Here is a 25,384-nt window from a genome sequence, read left to right on the forward strand (position 1 = left end):
GTGCTGAGGCAGAGAGCAATTTTCCCAGCTGGCTGCATTAGCGCAGGCGGGGGCCTGCTGGAGATGGTAATTGCCGGCGCCGGGCCCTGCCTAATGGATGTTGTGATTAAGCTCTTATTATGGAGCGGGAGGCGGTGGGTGGCGATTGGGGCGGGGGCGTAAGCAACTGCCGGCTTTGGGGATGGAAGGAGAGAGCCTGGGGTTTCTCCGCGCCCAGCCCCACTGGAAGAGCAGCCCACCCGTGGGGGGCACACAGGCTCTGCCCCTCCCAAGGAGGTGCTATGGTCTGGGGGGTGGGCTGAGCCGCTCGGCTGCCCCCAGGGCCCTCCTGCATCCCCAGCCACGGCCCCTTCTCTCCCCTCAGCTGAGCTGAGCTCCCCCTCCGGGCACCTGGCCAGAAGGGGGCGCTGCGCCCCACCCACCTCCTTGAGGTAGGGAAGTGTCCATCAGCCCCTCTGGCCGGGGAGGAGGGGACTGAGGCAAGGGATAGCTCAGGGTCACATGCCACAGTTGTATCAGAACCCAGGAGTCCTGACTCCCAGACCCCCGCCCCACTCTAACCGTTAGACCCCCCTCCCCTCCAGGAGCTGTGCATAGAACCCAGGAGTCCTGACTCCCAGACCCCCGCCCCGCTCTAACCGTTAGACCCCCCTCCCCTCCAGGAGCTGTGCATAGAACCCAGGAGTCCTGACTCCTAGACCCCCCGCCCTCTGCTCTAACCACTAGACCCTCCTCCCCTCCGAGAGCTCTGCATAGAACCCAGGAGTCCTGACTCCTAGCCGCCTCCCCCGCTCTAACCGTTAGACCCCCCTCCCCTCCTTGAGCTGTGCATAGAACCCAGGAGTCCTGACTCCTAGACCCCCACCCCGCTCTAACCGTTAGACCCCCCTCCCCTCCAGGAGCTGTGCATAGAACCCAGGAGTCCTGACTCCTAGACCCCCCGCCCTCTGCTCTAACCCACTACACCCCCTCTCCCCTCTGAGAGCCGTGCATAGAACCCAGGAGTCCTGACTCCCAGACACCCCCCCTCTGCTCTAGCCCACTACACCCCCTCTCCCCTCCGAGAGCCGTGCATAGAACCCAGGAGTCCTGACTCCCAGACCCCTCCCCCGCTCTAACCCCTCCCAGAGCTCAGTATTACATACCTGTGCATGACTCTGCCTCGGCCCAGCCCCCATGCTGAGCGCAGCCCCCCCCACGCCACCTCCTGCAGTGATGGGGCCAGGCAGGTGACAAATAGCTTTTACCTCTGGCCCACTGCAGCCCCCTGTAGCTGCGCAGATGCCAAGCCTGTCCTCCAGCCCGCTGAGGGCCCCTGGGCTATGCCGTGACTCAGTGACAGCTGTGATCACCCCGGGACGGCCTCCCTGGCTCTCCGGGCCGGCTCGGGAGCCATCAGCCAGTCACCGGCTGATCCCAGTCACTGCCACCTCCAGGGGCTGCGGGCAGAGGAACAGGGGTGGGACCACCTGGCCATGCCCTGCGTACTGTGACCACAGCAGCCTGGCACCCTGCAAGCCCGGAGGAGGCCGCTCCCTCGCGGCTGGAGCCACTTCACGATGTACCGTGGTTGGAAGGGGCGAGGAGGGTGGGCACTGGCTCCCCGCCTTCCCAAGCCCTGAATTGGCTCCATGCTAAGCCGCTGAGCCGTGCGGCCGAGGGCGGGAACCGCCCCTGGAGGATCTGCTCCAGTGAGTGCCGCTCACCGGCCGCGCCCGTGCCGGGGGTTGGCGCGGAGTCCGCCTGCGGTCTGTTGGCAGCGCAGCGGGTAATGAATTGTTTATGACCTGCGCCTCGGCTTTTCAATGAGCTGAAACGTGTCAGATAATAAGTTGTTTATAAGCCATAAATCTGCGGCACAGTAAACCAAAGTCGGGCTGTTTAAGCGTGAGTTGTGAGCTGACGCCCCATTGGGCCGGGCATTGAGGATGAGTTGCGAGCTGGCGTCCCGTTGGCTAGCGGATCGGCGACGAGGCACGAGGATGGCTTCCGTTGGGCGGCGAGCTGGCGATGAGCCCTGAGCTGCGAGCCCATTGGGCAGCAGGTTGGTGATGCGGCGTGAGCGCCCGTCTCATTGGGTAGTGGCTTGCTGATGAGTTGTGAGCTGAAGTCCCGTTGGGTAATGAATTACCCGGAGACGTATTTGCTTGGGAGAAGTAAATCTGGTCTGTACATTGTTGCCGAGTTGTGATTATATTGTACCACGCTCTGTAAATCACGGATAACACCTTGATATACGGCGCGGGGAGCAGGTTGTAATTGAAACCAAATGCAGGCAACTCTGAGGCGCGGCGTCTCTCCAGCAGGGCCGCTCTGCTTCCCGTGCAGAGCAAAGCCGGGCAGCGATGCCCACGGCGCAGGAACGTCCTGGAGCTTCCCTGGCAGAGCCGTCTCCAGAACTCCAACTCGGCTTCTCACCGCGATAATCATCCCCAAAGAGCTCTCCGGCTCTGCCAGCGGTACATGGCATTTGTGAGCTCACGGGCTGACCTAGACCTGGCATCCTGGACTCCGGGGTTCTGATTCTGTCTTTGGACAAGTCGCTCCTCTGCTTTGCCTCAGTTTGCCCACCTGTGAAATGGGGACGATGCTCTGTGCCCATCTCCCAGGTAGGTTAGGGATGAAGAAGTTAATGGGTCCAAGCCTTATGGCAAGGGGATTCCCAGCCCTTGGCATGATCGCTGGCTCCCTCTCTCACTCAGATGGGAGATGGGGTTCCCTTGGTATCTCACTGGGGTGCCACTTCCTGCAGCACCGGGGCACCGAGCTCCCCCCATGTGAGGAACTGCAAGCCCTGTGGGGGTTTCCTGCCCTTTTGTTCAGCCCGGAACGGAGATTCCCAGGAGAGAATGTGGCTCAGAGTTGTCCCTTCGCACAGTACACTCCTGCTGCTCTAGTGCATGGCTCTGGCTGGAGCACAGGTGCAGGCATGAACATCTGTTGCAACAGTGTGTATCTCTGATCATTCTAGACTGCAGTGTCGAAGTGGTAGACCCCAGCTTAGCGCCTGTTCCTGCTCCCAGTGCTCCTGGCAGATAGCCGGCTCTTGTGGGGCAAGCAGCAGAACTGAATGATGGGAGGCTGTTCTCGGGTGCGATCCCAGCGCTCACCCCATACTCTGGGGCTAGGCAGAGGTCAAAGGAGGAGAAATCTCAGGGAGATGTGGAACAGCAGCAGGGTGAGAGGAGCTGGCTGGCTGCAGCACATGCACCTAGCCTGTTGCTGGAGTGGCTGCTCCAGCCACACAAGGACACGTCAGGCACGTTCCCTCCAGGCCGCGGCTGTTCGCTGCTCTACCCAGAGCAGCGCTGGGCTCGTTTTCGCACAAAGAGCAATTAGCGGCTTCCGATGTAATTAGCAAACGATCCCTTCGGCTCAAGCAGCCTGACACATAAGGAGAGCGGGCTGCCTGGCTGCACTGTCCTCTCCAAACCCTGCTTCCTCAGCCTTTGGAAACCGGAGAGGTGGCCTGGCCCGGAGAGATCTGAGTGCAGGGGGGGCAGGGCGCAGGGCTGGGAGTGGCTTGTTCACTGGCGAGATGGGAAGCAGCAGTGTTAAAAATCAGAGGGGGCTAGTGGTGGTGCCCCGACTCTGTGCCCTCCCCCAGCACACACACACACGTGTGCCCACATCCACGTGCCCACACATGCACATACATGAATGTCGTCAGCGTCCCCACAAAGATGAGCTGGGCAGCTCTGCCTGGAGGCGCAGGAGCAGCCAGGCTGGAGGAGCTTAGGGTAGTTTCAGGTGTGGCCGGGGTCCCGCCGGCCCTGCTGTCTGAGCGCTAATTACTAAGTGGATGGGAATTGACAGTTCCTGTCCCCCCTCCAGTTTGCTGGGCACCGCAGCTGGCTGGGGAAGCAGAGAGGCCTCCATGAGAAGGAATTAATGATCCAGACACATTTTGAAGGAAAATAAGCCCTGAATTCAGCTTGGCTAGAGACACAATCTTCCCCCTGACGATTCGTGGGGAAACTGAGGCCCAGTCCCATGCCCCCTGCTCCAGCCCGTGCTGTGTGGCCCTGGGGCTAGGAGTCTCCCTGTTCTGTCAGCCCCCCAGCACCCTGCTGCCTGCCCCAGGGCTTCGCAGCCCCTCAGCCCAGAGCAGTGTGTCGCCTTGCAGAGAGCTCCTCCCGGGCCCATCCTGCAGGGTGCTGGGCGCTTCCCCAGAGGCACAGCCAGGCCTGCTCCAGTCGCCTCCAGCGAGAGCAGAGGCAGTGCCCCCCAGCTGCGGATCGGGCCCCCTCAGCCGTGATTACGCGCAGGGAGCCTGGAGATGAAGGATAAAATGCCTTCCCCAATCGATCACTGCTGCTCTCAGACACCCCGCACCGGCTCTCGGCGGTGATTGGCAGGTCCCGGCGCTCCGAGCCATTGCATGCCCGTCACATCCTCCAGCCCGGCAACCCGGCCCCCAGCCCCAGCCGCAGGGGGAAGGGACCCCGGGACCCCTGCCTGGCAGGGAACGCTCCTGCCGTGGGGGCTGAGCAGACCGTGTGCCAGTGCACCCCGGGCGTCCTATGCTGCAGCCTGTGCCCACCCGCAGCCCCCAGAGGGAGAGGAGGGGTCCGGCTGGCTGAGCGGCCTGGCCTGCTGAGACCCCAGCCCACAGCTCCATGGGACGGGCCATCACCCCGGGGCACGACACAGGCACCGCTGGGCTGGAGTGGAACGGTCCTGGCAGAGCGGGACTTGGGACCGTCTGCTCCCAAAGTGGGCGGGTCCCCCTCGGCCAGGGGCGGCTCTAGGTATTTTGCCGCCACAAGCACTGCAGGCAGGCGGCCTTTGGCGGCTTGCCTGCAGGAGGTCCCCGGTCCCGCGGATTCGGCGGCACGCCTGCGGGAGGTCCCCGGTCCCGCGGATTCGGCGGCACGCCTGCGGGAGGTCCCCGGTCCCGCGGATTCGGCGGCACGCCTGCGGGAGGTCCCCGGTCCCGCGGATTCGGCGGCACGCCTGCGGGAGGTCCCCGGTCCCGCGGATTCGGCGGCACGCCTGCGGGAGGTCCACCGAAGCCGCGGGACCAGCGGCCCCTCCGCAGGCATGCCACCGAAAGCAACCTGCCTGCCACCCTCGCGGCGACCGGCAGAGCGCCCGCCCGTGGCTTTCCGCCCCAGGCACACGCTTGGTGTGCTGGTGCCTGGAGCCGCCTCGGCTAATGGAGCGTCCCCAGGAGGCGCTGGGAGGGGGGGTAGCTGGTGCTCTGGTACCGCGGCGCTTCTGGGTGTGCACATCCCCAGCATGGTTCAACCAGGCGGGCCCTGCAGAGGGGCGGGAGAGGCGTGGGGAACATGCATGTCGCCTGCCAGAGTCCTAAGAGTTAACGTCCCAGCCGGCTCTGCTGCTGGGCGGGGGAAGGGGGGCGTTTATGAGGATCGATTCCCCACTTAGCCACAATCTCGCTTTATTATTCACCTTTTATTCCCTTTAGAGGAGAAGCAGCTCCCCCCCCCTCCTTCCCCTCTGGCCTTTGTCTCTGGTTTGCAGGCTTGTTGCTAGCGGCTGGGGGTGGGGAGCATCGTTACTGGCCTTCCTTAAATCTTCCCAAGCAATCTCGCTCAGACAGCGGGTGAAATGAGCACCAGTTAATTAAGCCATGTACAGCCCCCCAAGCCGAGCCCTGCGTCGCTGCGCCTGTCTTTTAATAACATGCACCACTGGAAATCCCGGCCCCTCCCGAGCGCCGCCCCCGGGCCGGGGCCCTGCATTTCCACTGGCTCACCCTCAGGGCCGACCCCCCAGCCCCCAGTCTGAAATTAAAGCAACTAGGGATTGCCAGGGATAAAGCAGCCCTCGGCCTATGCCCCCCCCCCCCAGCCACTGCTGCACGGGAGGGCCTTCCCCACGGATGCTGAGTGGGGAGACAGCCGGGGTGTGGCCGGGCTCAGGGCCCTGCCAGATGAAGGCAAGCGGCTAGCGGTGTCTGTCCCGTTTTCACCAGCCACAAGGCTGGGCCGCTGCCCGCTGGTGCCATGGGGCACGAGTGGCTCCTGCCATCTGTGATGGATTCGCTCCTCCTCCCCTTTGTTCAGGCTCCCGGGCAGAAGGTGTCACTTCTCCCAACCCCCCTCCTGGCTCAGGTTACAGCTCAGGTAGCTTCCCCCAAGGGGAGTCCCCCATCCCCAATGTAACCCCCCTGCGCCATTCCCAGGTCAAATCCGCCCTGCTCCCTGCTCCGGCACAGACGGCTTCGCCGTGCCCAGCTGGTAGGGGCAGTGCCCGGCTGGAAGGTCCATCCTGCAGGCCCCAAGGGCTAGGATTGGGATGGGGATTGGGAACCACAGGCTGTAGCTCCTGGCCCGGCTTGGCCCTCTCCCGATGCCCCTGCCAGAGGGGTCAATCGTGCTGGGTCCGGTTCTCCCCTTGGCCGCTCCTGGGGGAAAGATCCCCCCACAAGTCCCCAGATGGATCAGAACCAGCCCGACCCCGAGGCTACCCCCATCTGAGCCCTCTCCCCGCCCCCACTGACTAGCCCTCGGCACTAGCCGAGTGGCCAGCTGCCTGCGCGGCTCCCGCTGCCCGCGCTCAGGACCCGTCTCTGCTGTCCCCTGCAGGCCCACGTTCCAGTACTTCACCTGGCACACCTGTGTGCTGGGCATCCTGGGCTGCGGCATCATGATGTTCCTCATCAGCCCCATCTACGCCTCGGCCAGCGTGGCCTTCATGGTGCTGCTGCTGCTGGCGCTGCACTACCTGTCCCCGAGCAGCAGCTGGGGCTACATCAGCCAGGCCCTCATCTTCCACCAGGTAAGCGGGAGCTTAGCTGGGCCGGCCCCCTCCCAGGGGGCTCCCTCCCTGCTGGGGATCGGGGGCACTTTCCTCTCCTTGCTGCCTCGGGCGTCCCTGCTCGGTCAGAGCAATCCCCCTCCCCGCACAGCCTGGCCCCGGCCCCTTTCCCCAGCAATGGGCTCACGCTCCCAGCGGCCTCCCCAGCCCCGGTGCCTCGTCGCCCACCCAGCCTGTCATTTGGAGTCATCCGATCAGCGCTGAAAACTCCCATTAGAGCTTAATGGGCTCTGCTGATGGCCCGGCTGCAGCTCCTTGGGAGCAGCACCTCCGCGCGGAGCACCGGGGCGGTGTTCGACAGCTCGCGCCTTGTGGTTCCACCGGGCGGCGTGAGTAGAGCGGGGGGTGTCTCCTCTCGCTGACACCGGTGTAAATCCAGGGGGACCCCGCGGAGTGGGGCTGCTCCAGCGTGACGCCCTGCAGGGCATGGCCAGCTGCCTTCGATGGCGGGCACCGTCCCAGCAGCAGGCATGGCGGTGGGAGCCACACCCAGAGGCCGATCCCCCATTGCTCCCCAGGCCTTGGCGGTGTCACTCCTGATGACGCCAGTGTGAGATCAGTCGGGCTGCGAGTCTGTGGGGCTGCAGGGGACTCAGGGAGCCGGCTGGGCTGGGTGAACGGGGCTTGGGAAGGGGGATTTAGGTTCCTAATTTCCATGGCAAGCAGCGGCGCTAGGCTTGGAGGAGCTGGGCTGTGCTGTTTGCATTGCTCTGGCCCCGGCCTGGGGACCAAGGCCGTGACTCACGCCCCCCAGGAGGGAGGGGGAGAGCAGGGAAAGCCACTGAGGCTCCCTAGAAGTGAGTGAGAGCAGGTGTCTGCCTTCCCCCTGGCATGGACGGACCCAGAGCCCTGGCCTCTGCAGGGGACTGAAGCCACCCATACCTGCAGCACATGGTGTGAGTGTCACCGAGTCCCCGGGCAATGCTCTGGGACTGCTCCCCACAAAGCCAGGCAGGACTCTGGGGAGCCTCCTCTCCCTCGGAGCAGACTGTCTGCAGGGCAAGAAGCTCACACGGCTTCACCTCCTGGGTCTCTCCTTGGAGCATTCAGCATCCTCTGCCCCTCCATGCGCTTCCCACAGCGAGCCCGCCCCGGCGGGGTCCTGGGGAAGCCAGAGGGTCCTGCCCCACCACTGCGCAGTCAGACGTGACTCTCAGCCAGCCAGTAACACAGAGGTTTATTCGATGACAGGAACACAGTCCCAAACGGGTCTTGCCAGTACAGACAACAGGACCCCCCCTTAGTTAGGTCCATCTGGGGCCCCAGGGAGGCCACCGCCCTGTTGGGAGGCCCGAGCCTCCATGGGGCTCCCCTCCATTTCCCAGCCAGCTTCCAAAAACCCCCAAACCCCCGCCAGCCCCTCCTCTCTGGGCTTGGTCTCTTTCACGGGCCAGGAGGTCACCTGAGCTCTGTCTCCAACACCTTTAGCATCCCCTGGCAGGGGGGAAGGGCCCGGCCATTAGTTGCCATGGAGACTTCGTCACAGTGAGCCCCGCCCGTGCTGTGGGGGCATCCCTGGGGTGCAGGTGGGAGGAGCGGCCACGGGTGGGGAGCTGAGTTCCAGAGAATCAGGATGTTGTTTTCTTGTGGCTGAAAGGAAAGAGGGGAGGAAAAAGGGGAGAGGAGGTGACTGGACAATTTCCAGCATAGGAGGAAGCAACCACTGGGCCTGCTTCAGCCCAACCTACCTAGCACCTCCCCCTCCCCAGGTGTGCACTGTCTCCCCGCCCCCCCCAACATGCAGCAATCTCGTCCATTTCATCCCAAAGCTCTCGGCTCCCCAGGATCGGTGCTACGCCTCCAGCTATGGGACCATCCCTTCGCCGGGCCAGATCCCCAAGGCGTCTCACTTCCTCCTGGGGAGGCCACCGGGGCTCCAGCCCTCCTGCTTCCCCCTGCAAGCTGAGTCCAGCTGAGACAGACCCTGGTAGGGACTTGTCCACCCTTCAGGGATTAATGCACCTCACCCAGTATTCACAGTGACGATTAGTGTCAAAAAAGCTCAGGTTTAGCAGTCAATTGGACACAGCCCAGGAAGTCCTTAGGGGAGCCCAGAGACTGAAGGTTAAAGCATAGTCCAAGCCCATTCTGGTTAGCCCAGAGCCCAGCCAAGCTGTAATTAACTCCATGTTCAGGCTCTGTCTCTCTCTCTCTCTCAGTCTGACCTCCCTGGGCAGTTCCCAGGTGAGAGGCTCGACTCCTTCCAACAGCCAAATCCGATCCCTCCACCTCACTCCTTCCCAGTTCTTTGTTCTCGAGCTGGGGATTTTGCTCAGCTTCCATGCTGAGTGGGGGGGAAACCCCTTTCCCTCTGGGCATTAGTTACCAGGTGTCAATGTCCTGGTGACTGGATTTGCCATGGTCTTCTCAGATTTTCCACTGATATGGGGTCAGCGTCAGCCTGTCCTTTTTAAGGACCCGTTCAGGCTCAGACAGGTGACATTCATACCCATGTCTCTCGCTTGGCCTGCCCTGAGAGCAAATGGTTCCTTCCCGCCCCCCGCCACTGGGTAGCCATGCGAAATACAGGAGAAACTGAGGCACATATGGGGTCATTAAAATGTCACAGTAAATTCCCACTTTGTCACACAAACCATCTGGAAGTCAGTGCCTGCAAGGGCCTCACCTCTGAAATGCAGCCACCTCTGGGGTAGAACATGGCAGCTATCTGCTATGCAGCCATTTAAGGCAGGAAGCAAAAATGACTGTGCAGGGGGGAGACCGATGGTGAGCAGGGCTCAGGGGTTGTATGAAATCCCGCTGGGGGTTCCCGTAACCAACAGGCAAAGGGCCGAGCAGCCCGGCTGAACCCAGCACGCTCCTCGGGGACCCCCGAGTGGGACTCCAAACCCAGACGCTCCCACAACACGGAAGATTTTCTCTCTCCACCTCTCGTTCCCGCCGAGCCAGGGGCTTGGCCTGGGCACCAGGCACAGACGGTGGGCCGGGGAAATGATCAGCGTGTGTTGTGTAGTGGGGAGTAACCTTTCTTCCCGGCGCGACGTTACCCCATGGACTGGGCTCAGACGCACTTGTCCCCCGTAGTAAAGACACATGCCAGCGGCAGAGTCTAACCCGGTTAGCCGGTGCCGCGCGGGGGCACCTCTCTGTCTGTTCTGCCGCGCGCTCCCGGGCCGGGGGAAAGGAGCGGGGGTAGAAGAAGTGAAGCAGGAGGGCCGGACTCAGCCGGGGCCGGAGAGGTGCAATATTCATAGACTCTCAGGGCCGGAGCCTCGGCAAAGCCGCGTTGCGCGCAGGGAAGCTGCTCCAGTGCAGCCCAGCGGAGGATCTGCCCAGGGGCCCTGGAAAAGCCCTGTTGGACCCCGGCCCCGGCCCCTGTGCAGGGGCTCAGACAGGACCCACGTCTTTGGGGCGGGTGTGCCCAGAGCGGCCCTGGCGGTGGGGTAGCGCCCGCGCTGAGCTAGGCACTGCCCGCAGGCAGGTACCAACAGCAGCTCCCGCCATGGGCCCCGCCTGGCCAGGCTGCCCCTTGGCACTGGGCTCCAAGGGGAGTTGGGCACCGCAGCCCCTGTCAGGAGCTGGACCTCAGGCCCCTGGAGGCTCTTTGCCCAACCCCTTCTGGGGCGGGGGGTCTCCTGGGCCCTGCAGAGGGACTCTCCCCTCCCCGGGGTGGGTGCCTGAGGCGGCCTGCGCCCGTGGGGCAGTGTGTGCCCTAGTGTAGACGGGGCTCGGGCACTGGCGGGACTTGGCGGGGAAGACGCTGCAGCCCCGCCTGCCCCAGCGCTCAGCCCACCCTGGCACAGGGCAGCTACTGGCCCTTCCTGCGGGAGGAGGAAACGCTGCCCCCACTGCCCAGTGTCTGGCCTCCCTGCCCCTCCCCCCGCTACCAGCGTGGCTGTTCCCCCCCCCCCCACCTCCTCGGGCAGCCAGGGGCAGCGTCTCATTTCTGCGGCAGGCAGGCGGCTCCTCCCAACTCCACCCCGTCTCCACGGTGCATTTAACCAGCTCAGCACGGAGCTGCCTGGTGCCTGGGCCGGGCCTGCCCTCCCCGCACTCAGGCTGCCGCCCCCAGTGCCCATGCCAGGCACGTCCCCCCCCCACCTGCTCGTTACCCCGTTGCTTTCTCCCGATGGACCCAGAGCTGGGTCGGCCGTGTGCCGGGGTGAGTGGGAGGGGCGGGGGCAGCTGGGTGCGGAGGTGCCCATGCCAGGCACACAGCCCCTGCCAGGCTGCCTTCAGGCAGGCCAAGGGCTAACGAGATGCCATTGAATCTGCCCCATCCCCCCGTCTGTCCGCCCTGCCCACCCGCTCTGCCCCTGCCGCCAGGTCCGGAAGTACCTGCTGATGCTGGACGTCCGCAAGGAGCACGTCAAGTTCTGGCGCCCCCAGATGCTGCTGATGGTGCAGAACCCCCGGTCCAGCCTCCAGCTGATCAGCTTCATCAACGACCTGAAGAAGAGCGGCCTGTACGTGCTGGGCCACGTGGAGCTGGCCGAGCTAGGTGAGAGCAGGGCCCGGCCAGCGACAGAGCAAGCCCCGGGCCAGAGCAGAGGGTGACGCCAGGTGGGGGACCCGGGAACCGCTCTGGCGGGGGGGATGCCTCGGAGCCGAGCTCCCCCCAGACGTGGGGCCCGGGGCTGGCAGCTCGGGGAGGGGGCTGTTCTCACCGCCCGCCCCAGCGCGTAGGGCCTGACGCTGCCCCATCTCTCCCCAGACTCCCTGCCCTCCGACCCCCTGCAGAGCCAGGCCGACTCCTGGCTCCTGCTGGTCGACCGGCTGAACATCAAAGCCTTTGTGAACCTCACGCTGGCCGACTCGCTGAGACACGGCGTCCAGCAGCTGCTCTTCATCTCCGGCCTGGGTGAGTCCCCGCCCGCCTCGCGGATGCCACTCGCCGCCTGCCGCCCCCGTGCTGGGCGCTGCGGGAGGGGGGCCCACGGCCCAGCCGCCAGGGTTACTGCCTGCTGGTGCCTCTCCTGGCAGCTGTGGGGATGGAGCAGAGACGCCTGCCCTGCCCTGCCCTGCCCTGCCCTGCCCGCTCCCTGCTTGGGGCAGCCGTGGGCTCCGGGGCCAGTGGAGCCTGGGACTGCCCGTGTATCGCTCCCTGCCCTCGGCCCGGTCCTGAGCCGGGGGAGCGCTCTGCGTGCGTGCCAGCGCGTCTCACCTGCGGGTAGGTGCTGCCCCAGCCCTCCCCTGCCAGGGGGCGGGAGCCGGTGGTGACACAGAGCTCGGGCAGGGCCTGGCTTCGCTCCCCCCCACCAGCTCATCCCCACTGCTCGCCGAGGGGAAGGTGCTCAGCCGGGGCAGAGCGCGAGGGCTGGTGTGACGGACCTACAGGATCGGAGCCATGGGCCCAGCTTTGGAGCAGTCTCTGGGAGGCCCCCTGCAGCGGGCCAGACCCCCGAGGGGTCTCATCTTCCTCCATGGGGAGCCCCCGGCTTCCCCCGCTCCTTAGGCCGGGCCTCTGGGCCTGCAGCCCCCTGCTTCCCACCGGCAGCTCCGCTCAGCCAGCCCCACTGAGGCAGCCCCCCGAGGGAGACCCGCACAAACTCAGGGGCAACGCAGCCCTTCGCCAGCACCCGCAGGGCGCTCAGCCAGCGCTGGCACCCAGACGGGTTCACTGGCCAAAGGACGCAGCACAGGGCGTCCTTGGTGAGCCCAGAGCAAAGACAGTTACAGCCTGGGCCATCCTGGTCAGCCAGAGCCCCAGCCCCCCGGTGATCTCTCTGTGTCCCCATTCAGGTGTGGGCCCGGGCTGCTCCCCCCAGCCCCCACTTCACTTCCAGCTCCCCCCGGCCCAGCCTTTGTTCCCCAGCCGGGCAAACACTGCGGCCTGGCGTTGCTATCAAAGTCCCAGTGATTGGGTTTGCCATTGTCTTCTCAACCGCTCCGTTGCTAGGGGGCCCAGGACCCAGACAGCCGGAAGCCATGAGTCTCTGAGCCTCTGCAGAGAGCAAACAGCCCTTTCTGCCCCCTAGATAGCCCTGCAGCATATAGGGGAAACTGAGGCACACATCTGCTTGGTAACAATAGTACAGAAAATCCCCACCTCCTCACACCTGGCCCCGCGGTTCAATAGTCCCCAGCTCGGTGCAGTGGGGCAAAGCGGTGGTGCGCCGAGTCAGCTGGGCAGGCAGAGGGAGGCGCGGTGGGTCATTGCCAGCCTCGGGGCTGCTCGGAGGGCGGGCCGGCCACCGGCACAGGGTACCTGGGGCCTGAGGCGCTGCCCCCAAGCACCGCGCGGCACGGATGCGCTGGCCCTGCGCTCCCAGGCTGGGCGGGGACTCTGGGAGCGCTCGGCTGCAGGGTGATGTGAGCAGCCAGCCCCAGCAGCTAACTTCGGGCCGCGCTCTCTCGCAGGTGGCATGAGGCCCAACACCATCGTGCTGGGCTTCTACGACAGCGCCGCGCCCCGGGACGGGCTGGCGCAGCACCCGGCCTTCGAGGGCGTCGAGGAGGCGGCGCAGCTGATCTTCCCGCCGGTGCGGGGGGCCGCGGCCCCCAGGAGGCTGTCGCCCCAGGAGTACGTGGCCGTGGTGGCCGACACGGTGAAGATGCTGCGGAACGTGATGCTGGCTCGCTCCTTCGAGCACTTCAACAAGGCGCGGGCGCCCTCCATCGACGTCTGGCCCCTCAACCTGCTGCGCCCCGACAGCGCCCGCTACGCCGACACCTGCAGCCTCTTCCTGCTGCAGATGGCCTGCGTGCTCAGCATGGTGCGCTCCTGGCGCCGCGCCCAGCTCCGCCTCTTCCTGTGCGTGGAGACCGGGGCCAGGACCCGCGGGCACGAGGACAAGCTGCGCCAGCTGCTGAAGGAGCTGCGCATCCAGGCTGCCATCCGCATGGTGCCCTGGGACGCCGTGGTGGCCTTGCACTGGCAGAAGCAGCAGGAGCAGGGGGCCAGGCCGGCGGAGGCCGCCATGAACTTCCCTGGCAACGCCACCTGCATCTCCGACGAGTACCTGAAAGCAGCCAACAGGCTGATCCTGGAGCAGAGCCCCTCGCCCACCATCCGCTTCCTCTACCTGCCGCGGCCTCCCGCCGACACCAGCCTCTACCCCAGCTACCTGCACCAGCTGGAGCTGCTCACCCGGGACCTGGGCCCCACCCTGCTGGTGCACGGTGTGAGCGCCGTCACCAGCACCGAGCTGTAACCCGGCCTGGCCCCCGGGGACTGCGGCACTCGGACCGGGCCGGCTCACGGCCTCCCGGGCTGGGGTCTCTGGCAGAGAACCCCCCAAGCTCTCCCCCCAGGCCGCCCTCACCCAGGGACTCCCTACACACACCCCACGCTCACTCAGGCCTCCTGCACCCCCGCTGCTGCTCTGCCGGCAGGGTGCTGTGCCAATCACACCCAGTCCTGGCAGGCCGCCGCTGGTAATTGCCGGGACTCGGACGGCCCCGGCTGGAGAACCCGTCAGCCCCCGAGAAGCTTGGGCAGCGGCAGTGACGGGCACGGAGACTCCGGTCAGCCCGGGTGGTGTGACGAATGCCCTGGAGTCTCCGCGTTCCCTGGTGGGCTGGGATCTAGGGGGGCGGCGAGGGGAGCGAGAGCCCGGCAGGTAAATGGCCCCAGCCCAGCGTGGGCGACGGGCAGGGCCTGTGCCCGTAACTTCTTTTGCACTGAAACATGTTACTGAAATAAATCTGCCATGGGAGGCTCCAGGCAGAACCCTGGCCTGGGTTATTGAGTGTCTGGGTTTGCTGCTGTCTCCGGCTGTCCCCCGCGCTAGCCCAGTGGGTGCCCGGGTGCAGCACGTGCCCACCGGCAGCCTGACCCCGCCCCCTTTGCTGTTGGCGTCCCAGGAAAGGAGAATTTGCAGGGGGATAATGTAGCTTTGGGGATGGTCCCCAGCCTGGCCTGTCCAGGGGCTGGGGTGATGGGGGGGAACCGACAGCTGGATCACGCTGCTCAGGTGTGCGGCTGGGGCTCAGAATCCTCCCCCCTCCCGCCCCCCCAGCTGCCATTGTGGGTAATTCACTGGCTTAGGGAGCAGCAGGGTGTCCCCTCTCCCTGCTTCCCCCATCACTGCCCCGCCCCACCCTGAGGGGCCCTGATCCCTCTTCGCAGCCCCATCACCACCCTGCATCAGCCTCCCTGCTGGGCTCTGCTCCCCCCATTGCAGCCCCCTCCCCCCCGCATCACCATCGCCTATGGGGTTCTGCCGCCCCATCTCCACCCCTGCTGGGCTCTGAGCCCCCTCTGGTCCCCCAATCGTCCCACCCCAGGTTCCAGCAAGGATGCATGTGTGGGGCGGGCACATTGGCCTGTCCTTAGCCCCTTGCAATTAGCATGGGAGCCCGACGCTCCAGCCTCGTAAATCACTCGGGTGAGAGTCCCCGACGGCGCTGCCGGCAGGGCCCCGGCGCGGTGCGTGGCAGCTCCGCGGGGAGTGCCTGGCTGGGAGCTGAGCGCAGGGCCCCGCCTGGGATCCCCCGGCCTCAGGCCGGAGCCTGGGAGCCAGCCCTGGGGGCCTGCGTGGCTCCGGGCCGCCGAGCCCGGCGGCCGCTTGAGCGGCTCTGCCAGTTACGCCGGCAATTTCTCCTCCGCCTGACAGCGGCCGGGTTCATCTCGAGCCGGGAGCTATTGATTAGGGGGAGGGGAGGAAATTGCCTCGGTGACGGCAGATAAATATATCAGCCGCCTGCCACGTCGCCATGGGCTTCGCAGGCTAAAAGATGATGGATCGCTTCCTATTAGCCCCGGAGCAGGTGGGGACTGCAGCCGGCTGGCTGGGGGCGGGGGAGGGGAGGCAGGCAGCAAGAAGCTGGTCGCGGGTGCCAGCGGGAATTAAGGGCCTGCGCTGGGCTGGCCTGGGGGAGTTGGCAGTGCCCTGATGCCGCTCGGTTGCCCGGTCTCTCCGGGGTCCCCGGGGTGGGAGTGTGGGGGCAGGAGGCAGTGTCATCCCAAGGCACTTTGCACAGAGTCGGGAGAACCCAGGCGTCCTGGCTGGTCCTGGGGAGGGGCTGGCACAGGGGCGCTGAGGCGAGTCCCAGGCCTGCTTCATGCCCGCCCCCCTGGAGCCCGTAACGGGTAAATGCCGCCTGTGATTGACGCTGACGCCCTCAGCTTCTCCCCAGGCCTGGCACAGTCTGGCACCCGCTTCCCTGCTGCCAGCTGCTGCCCTGCCGTCGGGGGAGCGATGCACACGCAGCAACGCCCGCCAAGTCGTTTGGCCCGGGACACAGCGCGTGGGAGGCTGGGCAGAGACCTACCAGCCTGGGGAGCAGCAGCGTGGGTGGTGCCCTGGGGCCGGTGCCAGGCTGGGCACCGGCGCGGCCCATGACCCAGGCATGGCCATGGAGGGTGAGAGCATCCTGCAGACGAGCGGGCGCGGGCCCAGCCTCAGCCCCCGCAGCAGGGCGGTGTGTGCAGACGTGCCAGCTGGCCGCACGGCCCGGGCCCCTGTCGCAGTTCCTTGATTTCACCCTGGGGCTGGGCTGTCTGAGCAGATTCCCGCCTCTCTCTGGAGCTCCGTGATAGCCTGGCCCAAGGGTCACCCCTGCCGGCCCAGCCAGGGCCCTGAACTCCAGCGTCGGCCGAGTGCCAGCGTCCCCCACCAGGCCAAGCAGGGCCCGAGCCCCAGCATCCCACCCACCGACCTAGCCAGGGCCCGAGCCCCAGCGTCCCACCCACGACCTAGCCAGGGCCCGAGCCCCAGCGTCCCACCCACCGACCTAGCCAGGGCCCGAGCCCCAGCGTCCCACCCACCGACCTAGCCAGGGCCCGAGCCCCAGCGTCCCACCCACGACCTAGCCAGGGCCCGAGCCCCAGCGTCCCACCCACGACCTAGCCAGGGCCCGAGCCCCAGCGTCCCACCCACGACCTAGCCAGGGCCCGAGCCCCAGCGTCCCACCCACCGACCTAGCCAGGGCCCGAGCCCCAGCGTACCGACCTAGCCAGGGCCCGAGCCCCAGCGTCCCACCCACCGACCTAGCCAGGGCCCGAGCCCCAGCGTCCCACCCACGACCTAGCCAGGGCCCGAGCCCCAGCGTCCCACCCACCGACCTAGCCAGGGCCCGAGCCCCAGCGTCCCACCCACCGACCTAGCCAGGGCCCGAGCCCCAGCGTCCCACCCACGACCTAGCCAGGGCCCGAGCCCCAGCGTCCCACCCACCGACCTAGCCAGGGCCCGAGCCCCAGCGTCCCACCCACGACCTAGCCAGGGCCCTAAATTGCAGCATCCACCCCTGAGCCCCAGTGTGTGGCCCCCGCTGGCCCAGCCAGGGCCCGAGCCCCAGCGTTGCCCTCTGAGACCCAGTGTCCCGTTCCCACCCCCCTTCCACCAGCCCGGTCAGGGCTTGAGGCCAAGCGATCCCCCTCCCCCGCTGGCCCAGCCAGGGCTCGAGCCCCAGTGGCCAACCCCCCACTTCCCGTCGGCCAGGTGGGGCCACCCCGGGGTTGAAGGCGAGCGTCTCCCCCTCACAGAGGCCCCCATCCTCCCAGCAGTGCCCCTCTCTCTGGACTCTGCCCCAGCCGCCCCAGCTGCGGCCGTGTGAGCCGGTGCCCGTGCCGGGGTGGGGGGTGGGGGCCTTGGCTGGCATTTGTCATCGCCGGTCACCTCTGCCGCGCGGCGTCTCCAGATAAATCAGCTGGGAGCCGGGGCCGCGCTGCAGGCGGCATCGCTCCGAACGTCAAGTCGTCAAAGCTCGGGTAGAGCCTCCCCCGGCCCCGGCCTGTCGCACGGGAGGCAGAGCCTGACAGCGACGGCTGCTCCATACCAAGGAGCCCAGCACCACCTGAGCAGCCTGGCACCTTGCAGGGTGCCCCTGCCCACAGGACCTGCCTCAGCTCCTCAGCCTGGCAGAGGTGGGGGCGCATGGCAGGGAGGGTCCTTAGCACCACTCCCCAGCGCCTCCTTCGGCAGCAGCATCCTCGGGCAGCGTCTGCTAGAACAACAAGGCGTCCGGTGGCACCTTAGAGATGAACAGATTTATTTGGGCATCAGCTTTGGTGGGTGTCACGGGGTGTGGGGGAGTCAGGGCCCTGCACCCCCGGCCTCCTGCGATTCACCAGGACTCTCAGTCAGCCAGTAAAGCAGAAGGTTTATTTAGACGACAGGAACACAGTCCAGGACAGGTCTTGCAGGCACAGATAACGGGATCCCCCCTGTTAGGTCCATCTTGGGGCCCCAGGAGCCCCACAGCCCCCATTGGGGATCAGAGCCCTGTCTGTGCTTCCCTTCCTTTCCCCGCCAGCTCCAGTCTGCCCAGCCCCTTTCCCGGGCCAGGAGGTCACCTGACCCCTTTGTCTCCAACACCTTCAGCCGGCACCTTTGCAGAAGAGGGGCCCAGGCCATCAGTTGCTAGGAGACAGAGCGTCAGGCATTCAGGTGCACTGGCCCCTTCCTCTGCAGCAATCACACCCCCTGATCCACCACCTAGATATTAAGAACTGCACAGGGGACACTGAGGCACCAACACAGTATTCAGAGACCCCAGTAAGAACAGTCCCACTTCGTCACAGTGGGTAAAAACCCCTCACCGGACTCCTTGTTGTTTCTGTGGCTACAGACTCGCCGGGCTCCCCGTGACACTCGAGTGTCTGTCTGCAGCGGGTGTCAGCACCCGGCCTCGGCCGGCGGGTGCCCAAAATGGAGAGCAGAGGGGAGGGGACCAACTGCTCTCCTCAGGGGCAAGCCCCTGGGCTTGGCTGGCACCTGGGAGCAGAGCAGGGCAGGCGGCACTGAGAGCGACCCCAGGAGAGCGTGAGCGGAGGATGCTGGGAAGAGCGGGCAGGATGTCAGCAGAGCGTCGCGGGGGCCAGGGACCAGCCGCCGTGGGCAGCAGCGCTCTGCCCTGTGAACAGCGCCAACTTGGCGAGCTCCACCCAGGGGAGGGGGCGTGTGCCTGTTACCCATAAGCCCCCGCTGATCATGCGGCAAGGATGCGGGGGGGTGACTGGGCCCTGGCACTGGGGGCACTGTGGATTCGGCCGGGGGGGGTGTCTCCCTCCCATGCTGGAATCAGCAACAACAGGGGTTCCCCAAACCTAGCACACTGGAGGGGCCAGCTGTGTGATTGGTGGCAACGAGGCCCTTGCCCCACTCTGCCCCCCGGCCGGCCGGACCCTGCGGAGGGGGACAAGCTGGGTTTTCACTGAGCGAGGAAATTAAGTACATGGAAAAATCTGGCAGGGCCCGGGTGGCTGATTTTATTTACAAACAGGCTGGGTAGCTGGCATGGGGGCAGCACGGGACCCGGGCCCACGATGTTAATTATCACGACGTAATTAAAAGCCCATCACCAGCCGCACACTTCACTACGTTCGCTTTCCAGGCTTTGCAACCTCGTCCTCCAGGAGCGTTAACCCCTGGCACCCCAAGGAGGGGGCAGCGTCCTGGCCGGGCTTGTCCCCGCGCCACACTCAGCCAGCAGGGGGCACTCTGGCTAGCGCAATTACCCCCCCGCCAGGGTAACCTAACACCCTAAATACTGCACTGATCGCTCGCTCTCTCTCTCTCTCACACACACACACACACACACACACACACACACACACACACACACACACACACACACACACACACACACACACACACACACACACACACACACACACACAGTAAATGCCACAGCATCACCCACAATGCAGCTCTCCTAGCTCCATCCCTGGTCTCCAGCCTTGAGGTACCTGAGATCCTCACTCCCTCCGCCCCCCCCATGGGGCAGGGCCAGCGCTTGTCTCATTGTGCAGAGGGAAACTGAGGCACAGTGCAGCTAAGGGCCTGGCCCGAGGGCGCATGTTGCCTTGGCAAAGCTGGGCTTTGAGCCCTGACCTCCCACAATCCAGGGTAGGGCCCTGACTGCGGGGTCCCCACGCTCCGTCCCCAACACACCCAGCGTAACACCACACACACAACGTCACGCACACTAAACACCTCAGTGTGTCGTCCCCGGCTTCCCGCACGCCACTGCCTGCTGAAGCACCTGCCCACTATCCTACCCATGGCAACGTGTTCCCTAAACACACACATCCCGACACCGTGTCACCCACCCCCGGCACAACCCCTGCACACAGACACCCCTTCCCCTGCCCCCCCATCGGGTCTTTTAGTGCTCAGTGCTGGGGTGGGGGTCACCCCTTCACCCCACACATTCCTGCAGCCAGTGAATTTAATTCCCTCTGACACCACCCTCCGTGGGGGAGAGGAGCAGGGGACCCCCCCCCCAACCCCAGCAGCCCAGCCCCCTGCATGGGTACCAGTGCCTAGGACGAGACAAGTGACACAGGCGAGCGAGTTGGCCTGGGGAACTCCCTGCTGCAGGAGGCCAGCAGCTGGGGGGGCGGTTACGCCCAGCCAGCCAAGCGTCCCCAGGCTCCTCGCTTCGCCTGCACAGGCAGCAGACAGGGATCGATGGGGGGGAAGGGGAGGCAGAGGCTGCTTCACACTGGCTGAGACCATAACCCCCCCCCACCAATGCAATCAACTGGAGGCAGCACGGCAGGGCCCCACCCGGCCACCGTGAGCCGAGGAGCCGGGGGCAGGGGGGGGCGTCTTCATTTGCTGGAGCCCTCTCAGTACAGTGGGGTCACTGGCCTGCGGGGACCTGCGCTGGCTCCTGCTCCGCGGCCGATTAGCACCGTGACCGAGCTGTCTGATGAGGGGTCTCCCCAGTGCTCCAGCTGGCTCCCCCCCCCCCCCCTCGGCCTGGCTCGGCCGGCACCTGCCGACAGCCGACGGAGCGGCTGGAGCAGGAGCCCCGCCTGCCTGCCCCCTGCCCTGGGGACCAAGCCACACTCCCCCACCGGCTGCTGAGCGGGGGCCTTGCCCTTCTCCCCCCCCTCCAGCCCTTCCCAGCACCAGGTGCAAACCAGGCAGCTGAGCTCTGGCTGGGCCCTGTGCATCCATCTGGGGGAGCCAGGGCTGGACGCTCCTGCTGCAGATCCAGCTACACCCGGAGACGGGGGCGCCCAGCACAGACAGGCAAACACACAAGGGCGCCGGGCACTCGCTGGGCACAGAGGGACGGGGAGCTGGGCCTGCTCTGCCAGTCTTGCTGGCCACGGGCAGAGCGATGACACCGTCCGGTCACTGTCTCCCAGCTCTGGGGTTAACCCCCGGGCGAGCCAGGCACGGCTACAGGGAATCACCCAGCCCAGCGCCAGGTCTGACACCAGGGCACAGAGCGCCGCTCACACTGTGCTCAGAGCTCTGCGGAGACACCGTAAAAGGGAGCAGCCTGGGCCATGCTGCTGTCCGGGCAGGGGAACGGCACGTCGGCGGGGCCGGGGCTTTAGCAGTACCCGACGCCGGGCCAGCAGCACGGGACCCATCGGGAAAAGGTTCAGGCGCAAGCCAGAAGGAGCTGAGGTCTGGGAAAGCTGCCAGAGCAGGGGAGGCCAAAGCCACTCAGTGGCCAAGGTTTCTCCAAGGGAAGCGTAAGCAGGGACTGAGCACTGCCACAGGGCGGAGAGTTCGGCACGTCCAGGGCTCTTGGGGGCAGCAGCTGAAGGCGGAACAAGCCCCAGGGACTGGGAGCTGACGTGAGCCGGGCTGGGACTAGAACCCGGGGTGGGGATTCACCATTGAAACAAGGCACCAGCTGGCAGGGGAGGAAGCTCCGTCACCCAGAGTCTTTAAATCCAGGGGGTGTCGCTCTGGCTCGATCGGAACTGGCGGGTGAGATGCAGCAATCCCTGGGCAAAGGTCTCTGGCTGGGGTGATGTGGGGGTCAGACGAGATGGTCAGGATGGTCCCTTCTGGCCTCGCAAGGGATGAACAGAGGGAGCCGTGACTCCACTGCCAGGCAAGACTCAGCTGAAGCACCGAAACCTGCCGGCGCTCATCTGCTGCCGGGGCTGGTAACGCTGGTTAGATCCAGGTGTACGCTGCTTCGTCCCAGCTCTGCCGGTGCCCCTCACTCCCAACCCGCAGCCCCTGCCGTCCCAGCCCCGAGCCCCAGACCCAGCTCTGCCGGTGCCCCTCACTCCCGACCCGCAGCCCCTGCCGTCCCAGCCCTGAGCCCCAGACCCAGCTCTGCTGGTGCCCCTCACTCCCGATCCACAGCCTCTGCCGTCCCAGCCCCGAGCCCCAGACCCAGCTCTGCTGGTGCCCCTCACTCCTGACCCGCAGCCCCTGCTGTCCCAGCCCTGAGCCCCAGACCCAGCTCTGCCGGTGCCCCTCACTCCCGATCCGCAGCCTCTGCCGTCCCAGACCCAGCTCTGCCGGTGCCCCTCACTCCCGACCCGCAGCCCCTGCCATCCCAGACCCAGCTCTGCCAGTGCCCCTCACTCCCGAGAGCCCGGGATGGCAGGGACTACAGAATTATTCATACACCTGCCTTTCTACACAGCCCATCACCGTGGCGCCCAGGCACTCCAGAGCCACAAAGGGTTAATATCAAAGAGAGACAACCCGGATTTTGTGGGAGGGGCAGGGCTGTTACCTGGCTCATAGCATCAGTCGAGGCCCTGGGAGAACCTGGCCCAGGAGAGGAGGAAATGGCTGATGTGGCCAAGGCCACAGCACGGCTGATCGGGCCCAGCCGCGGGAGTGGGCACCCCCTCCCCAGCTCCGGCTATGGCCGGAGCTTGGCTTCGAGTGCCGCTGAGCCTATTAAAATAACTCTTCCCATCAAGCATCTGTAGCACTTAAACACTTGGCTCGCACAGGCTGACGCTCCGGATCATTTTCTTGCTCATAATTTTGTGGGTCACCTTGTCGAGAGCTGCCAGCGTCTGGCCCGCTGGGGCCGTTACCAGCAGCTCCTGCCAGCGGGGCCGGGATTATTCTTAGCTGGGAGCCAAGAATACCTGGAGAGCTTCCTGCGGGGCGTACACAGGCCGCCCAGAGCCAGGGAGCTGCCAGGTTCCAGTGAAGCGGTCGGGGCGGCGGGGGGGGGGGGGGGATGCAGTCCCTGGCCCCCCAGCTAAGGGGAAGGGGCTGGATGGAGTCCCTGGGCGCCCAGCTCCAGCTGCAGTTTGAAGAGCTTGTTGGAGCTCTGAGGCCATTCTGGTTTGGGGGCAGACCCGCCCGGACCGTGGGAGGGACGGAGCCCTGCCCCCCCCACACACACACGCTGGGGGTCAGGAAAGCGGGAGGAGTCTGAGGAGAGACGAGGCAGAGACCTGGCACTTCAAGCAGAGGACTCCCAGGTGCAAGAACCAGCTCCACGTCCTCTTGTGACCTCGGAGCAGCCACATCCCTGCTTTGTGCCTCAGTTTCCCCATAAGGCAGGACTATGACCACTCCCCCGTCAGAGGTGAGCTGTGAGCCATCCCTAAGCAATGGGGCAGTGGGGGTGTGACGAAGTGGGAATGTTCTTAATGTTTTCTCTGAGTGCTGTGTGGGTGCCTCAGTTTCCCCTATGCCTTTCTCGACTGTCTAGGGGGGTGTGATTGTTGCAGAGCCCTAGAGGGCCAGTGTGATGGTGTCTGCACAGAAAATGGCCGACACCCTGTCTCCTGGAAACTGATGGCCTGGGCCACTCTCCTGCAAAGGTGCCAACTGCAGGTGTTGGGGACCAAAGAGATCAGGTGACCTCCTGGCCGGGGAAAGAGACGAAGGGAGAGGAGGGGCTGGAGAGTTTCAGTTTGGAGCTGGCTGGGAAAATGGAGGGGAGCCCAGACGGGGCTCTGGCCTCCCTGGGCCCCCCCCCTCCAGATGGACCTAACTGAGGGGGTCCTGGTGTCTGTACCAGCAAGACCTGTCTTGGACTGTGTTCCTGTCGTCTAAATAAACCTTCTGCTTTACTGGCTGGCTGAGAGTCCTGGTGAATCGCAGGAAGCCGGGGGTGCAGGGCCTTGTCTCCCCCAACTCGATGACAGGAGTGTGTGACGAAGTGGGGCTGTTCTTAATGTTCCCTCTGAATACTGGGGGGGGGGGGGGGCTCAGTTCCTGGCCGACCCTCTGTCTCCTGGCGACTAATGGCCGGGCCCTTCCCCCCTGCAAGGGGATGCTAAAGGTGGGGGAGAACAAAGAGGTCAGGTGACCTCCTGGCCGGGAAAGGGGCTGAGCAGAGAGGAGGGGCTGGAGGGGGTTGTTAGTCTGGAGCTGGCTGGGGACGAGGAGTGAAGTGCAGATGTGGGGGTCTGGCTCACTGCCCCCCAGAATGGACCCGGCTGAGGGGTCCAGTTCGCTGTTCCTACAAGCTCTGTTTTAGACCCTGTTCCTGTCATCGAATAAACCTCTGTGTTACTGGCTGGCTGAGAGTCACGTCTGACTGCGCAGTGGGGGGGCAGGACCCTCTGGCTTCCCCAGGACCCCGCCTGGGTGGACTCGCTGTGGGAAGCGCACGGAGGGGCATATGCTGAATGCTCCAAGGTCAGACCCAGGAAGGTGAAGCCGTGAGAGCTTCTTGCCCTGCAGACAGTCTGCTCCGAGGGAGAGGAGGCTCCCCAGAGTCCTGCCTGGCTTTGTGGGGAGCAGTCCCAGAGCATCGCCCAGGGACTCCGTGACAGGGGCTCAGGGAGAACTACGTGCTGTGGGGCCATGACAGTGTGGGGAGTGCAGAGGAGAGGCAGGGTGGGCCCCAGAGAGAAGGGGACTCAGCCGGGCTCTGAATCCAGCCTAGCAGAGGGCCGGGCTCTGTCTGCCAGCAGCCCCCTCCCACCCCGGGGCTGGGAGACCTACACACTCAGCCCTGCTCCGGGTGCCCCCAGCCCTGTGCAAACCAGGGGAAGGGGGGGCTGGCTGGGGAGGGCCTCAAGCCCTCCACTGGTGCAGGAGCTCTCCATGGCAGCTGGCCCTCCTGCCTGAACCCCCCGCTTCCCGCTAAGCCATTCCCAGCATGCTCCTGGGCAGCACTGCCCCCACTCCAGGGGCTCGCGGCCTGAATGGAGGTGACCATGGGGACCCCACAACGGCCACAGAGACGAGTTGGGGCCTGATGGGTTCACCAAAGCTGGGGCAGACAGGGCCACCCGGAGGATTCAGGGGGCCTGGGGTCTTCAGCGGCAGGGGGCCCCCGCCACCGAATTGCCGCCGAAGACCCGGCACTTCGGCAGCGGGTCCCAGGGCGGAAGGACCCCTGCACCGCAGATCTTCAGGGCACTTCGGCGGCGGGTCCTGGAGCGGAAGGACCCCTGCACCGCGGATCTTCAGGGCACTTCGGCGGCAGGTCCTGGAGCGGAAGGACCCCTGCACCGCAGATATTTGGGGCACTTCGGCAGTGGGTCCTGGAGCGGAAGAACACCCCTCCCCGCCACCGAATTGCCGCTGAAGACCCGGAGCGGTAGAAGCTCTGGGGGCCCAGGCCCCGCGAGAGTTTTCCAGGGTCCCCGGAGTGAGTGAAAGACCCTGTTCCAGGGGCCCCGAAAAACTCTCATGGGGGCCCCTGCGGGGCACAGGGCAAATTGCCCCACTTGCCCCTCCCCCCGGGCAGATCATGGCAGCTAAGAGCCAGGCAATGGGGCAGGGGTGGGAGTCGGTGGGGTGGGTCCTACCACGCTGTGGGGAGGGGGATGGACTCCTGAGGGGATGGGGACAGAGCATTAAGGCCTGGGTTCCCCCCTCCAGCCAACCGGCATCCCAGTGTGGGGACTGCGCCATGGGGAGTGTGGGGGGTGGGGGCTGAGACGTGCAGAGGAGACGCCCAGTAAGACCGAGAATAGATGCCGAGAACGAAAGACGGATGAACAGATTTAGGGCTGGATAAACTCATCGAGGGCTGACTGGAGAGATGGCTCGATACG

The 25,384-nt window shown here is 65.5% G+C and overlaps 1 protein-coding gene across 2 annotated transcripts in view; it reads left to right on the forward strand.

The window, feature by feature from the left end:
* Nucleotides 1-14,564, forward strand: part of LOC123377651 (solute carrier family 12 member 9-like) — a 50,079-nt gene extending 35,515 nt beyond the window's left edge. Inside the window, exons 10-13 of one of the 2 annotated variants that reach the window (XM_045030800.1) lie at nucleotides 6,555-6,747; nucleotides 11,074-11,248; nucleotides 11,462-11,608; nucleotides 13,108-14,034. In XM_045030800.1, coding sequence (XP_044886735.1) covers nucleotides 6,555-6,747; nucleotides 11,074-11,248; nucleotides 11,462-11,608; nucleotides 13,108-13,901 — 1,309 coding nt within the window. In that variant the 3' untranslated portion in view covers nucleotides 13,902-14,034. Of the gene's footprint in view, nucleotides 1-6,554; nucleotides 6,748-11,073; nucleotides 11,249-11,461; nucleotides 11,609-13,107 lie in introns of both variants that reach the window. The other variant, XM_045030801.1, reaches the window with a different exon arrangement.
* The last annotated feature ends 10,820 nt before the right edge of the window (nucleotides 14,565-25,384 follow it).

This window comes from Mauremys mutica, chromosome 9 (genome assembly GCF_020497125.1).
Source record: "Mauremys mutica isolate MM-2020 ecotype Southern chromosome 9, ASM2049712v1, whole genome shotgun sequence".
In the NCBI taxonomy this organism is placed as follows: domain Eukaryota; kingdom Metazoa; phylum Chordata; order Testudines; family Geoemydidae; genus Mauremys; species Mauremys mutica.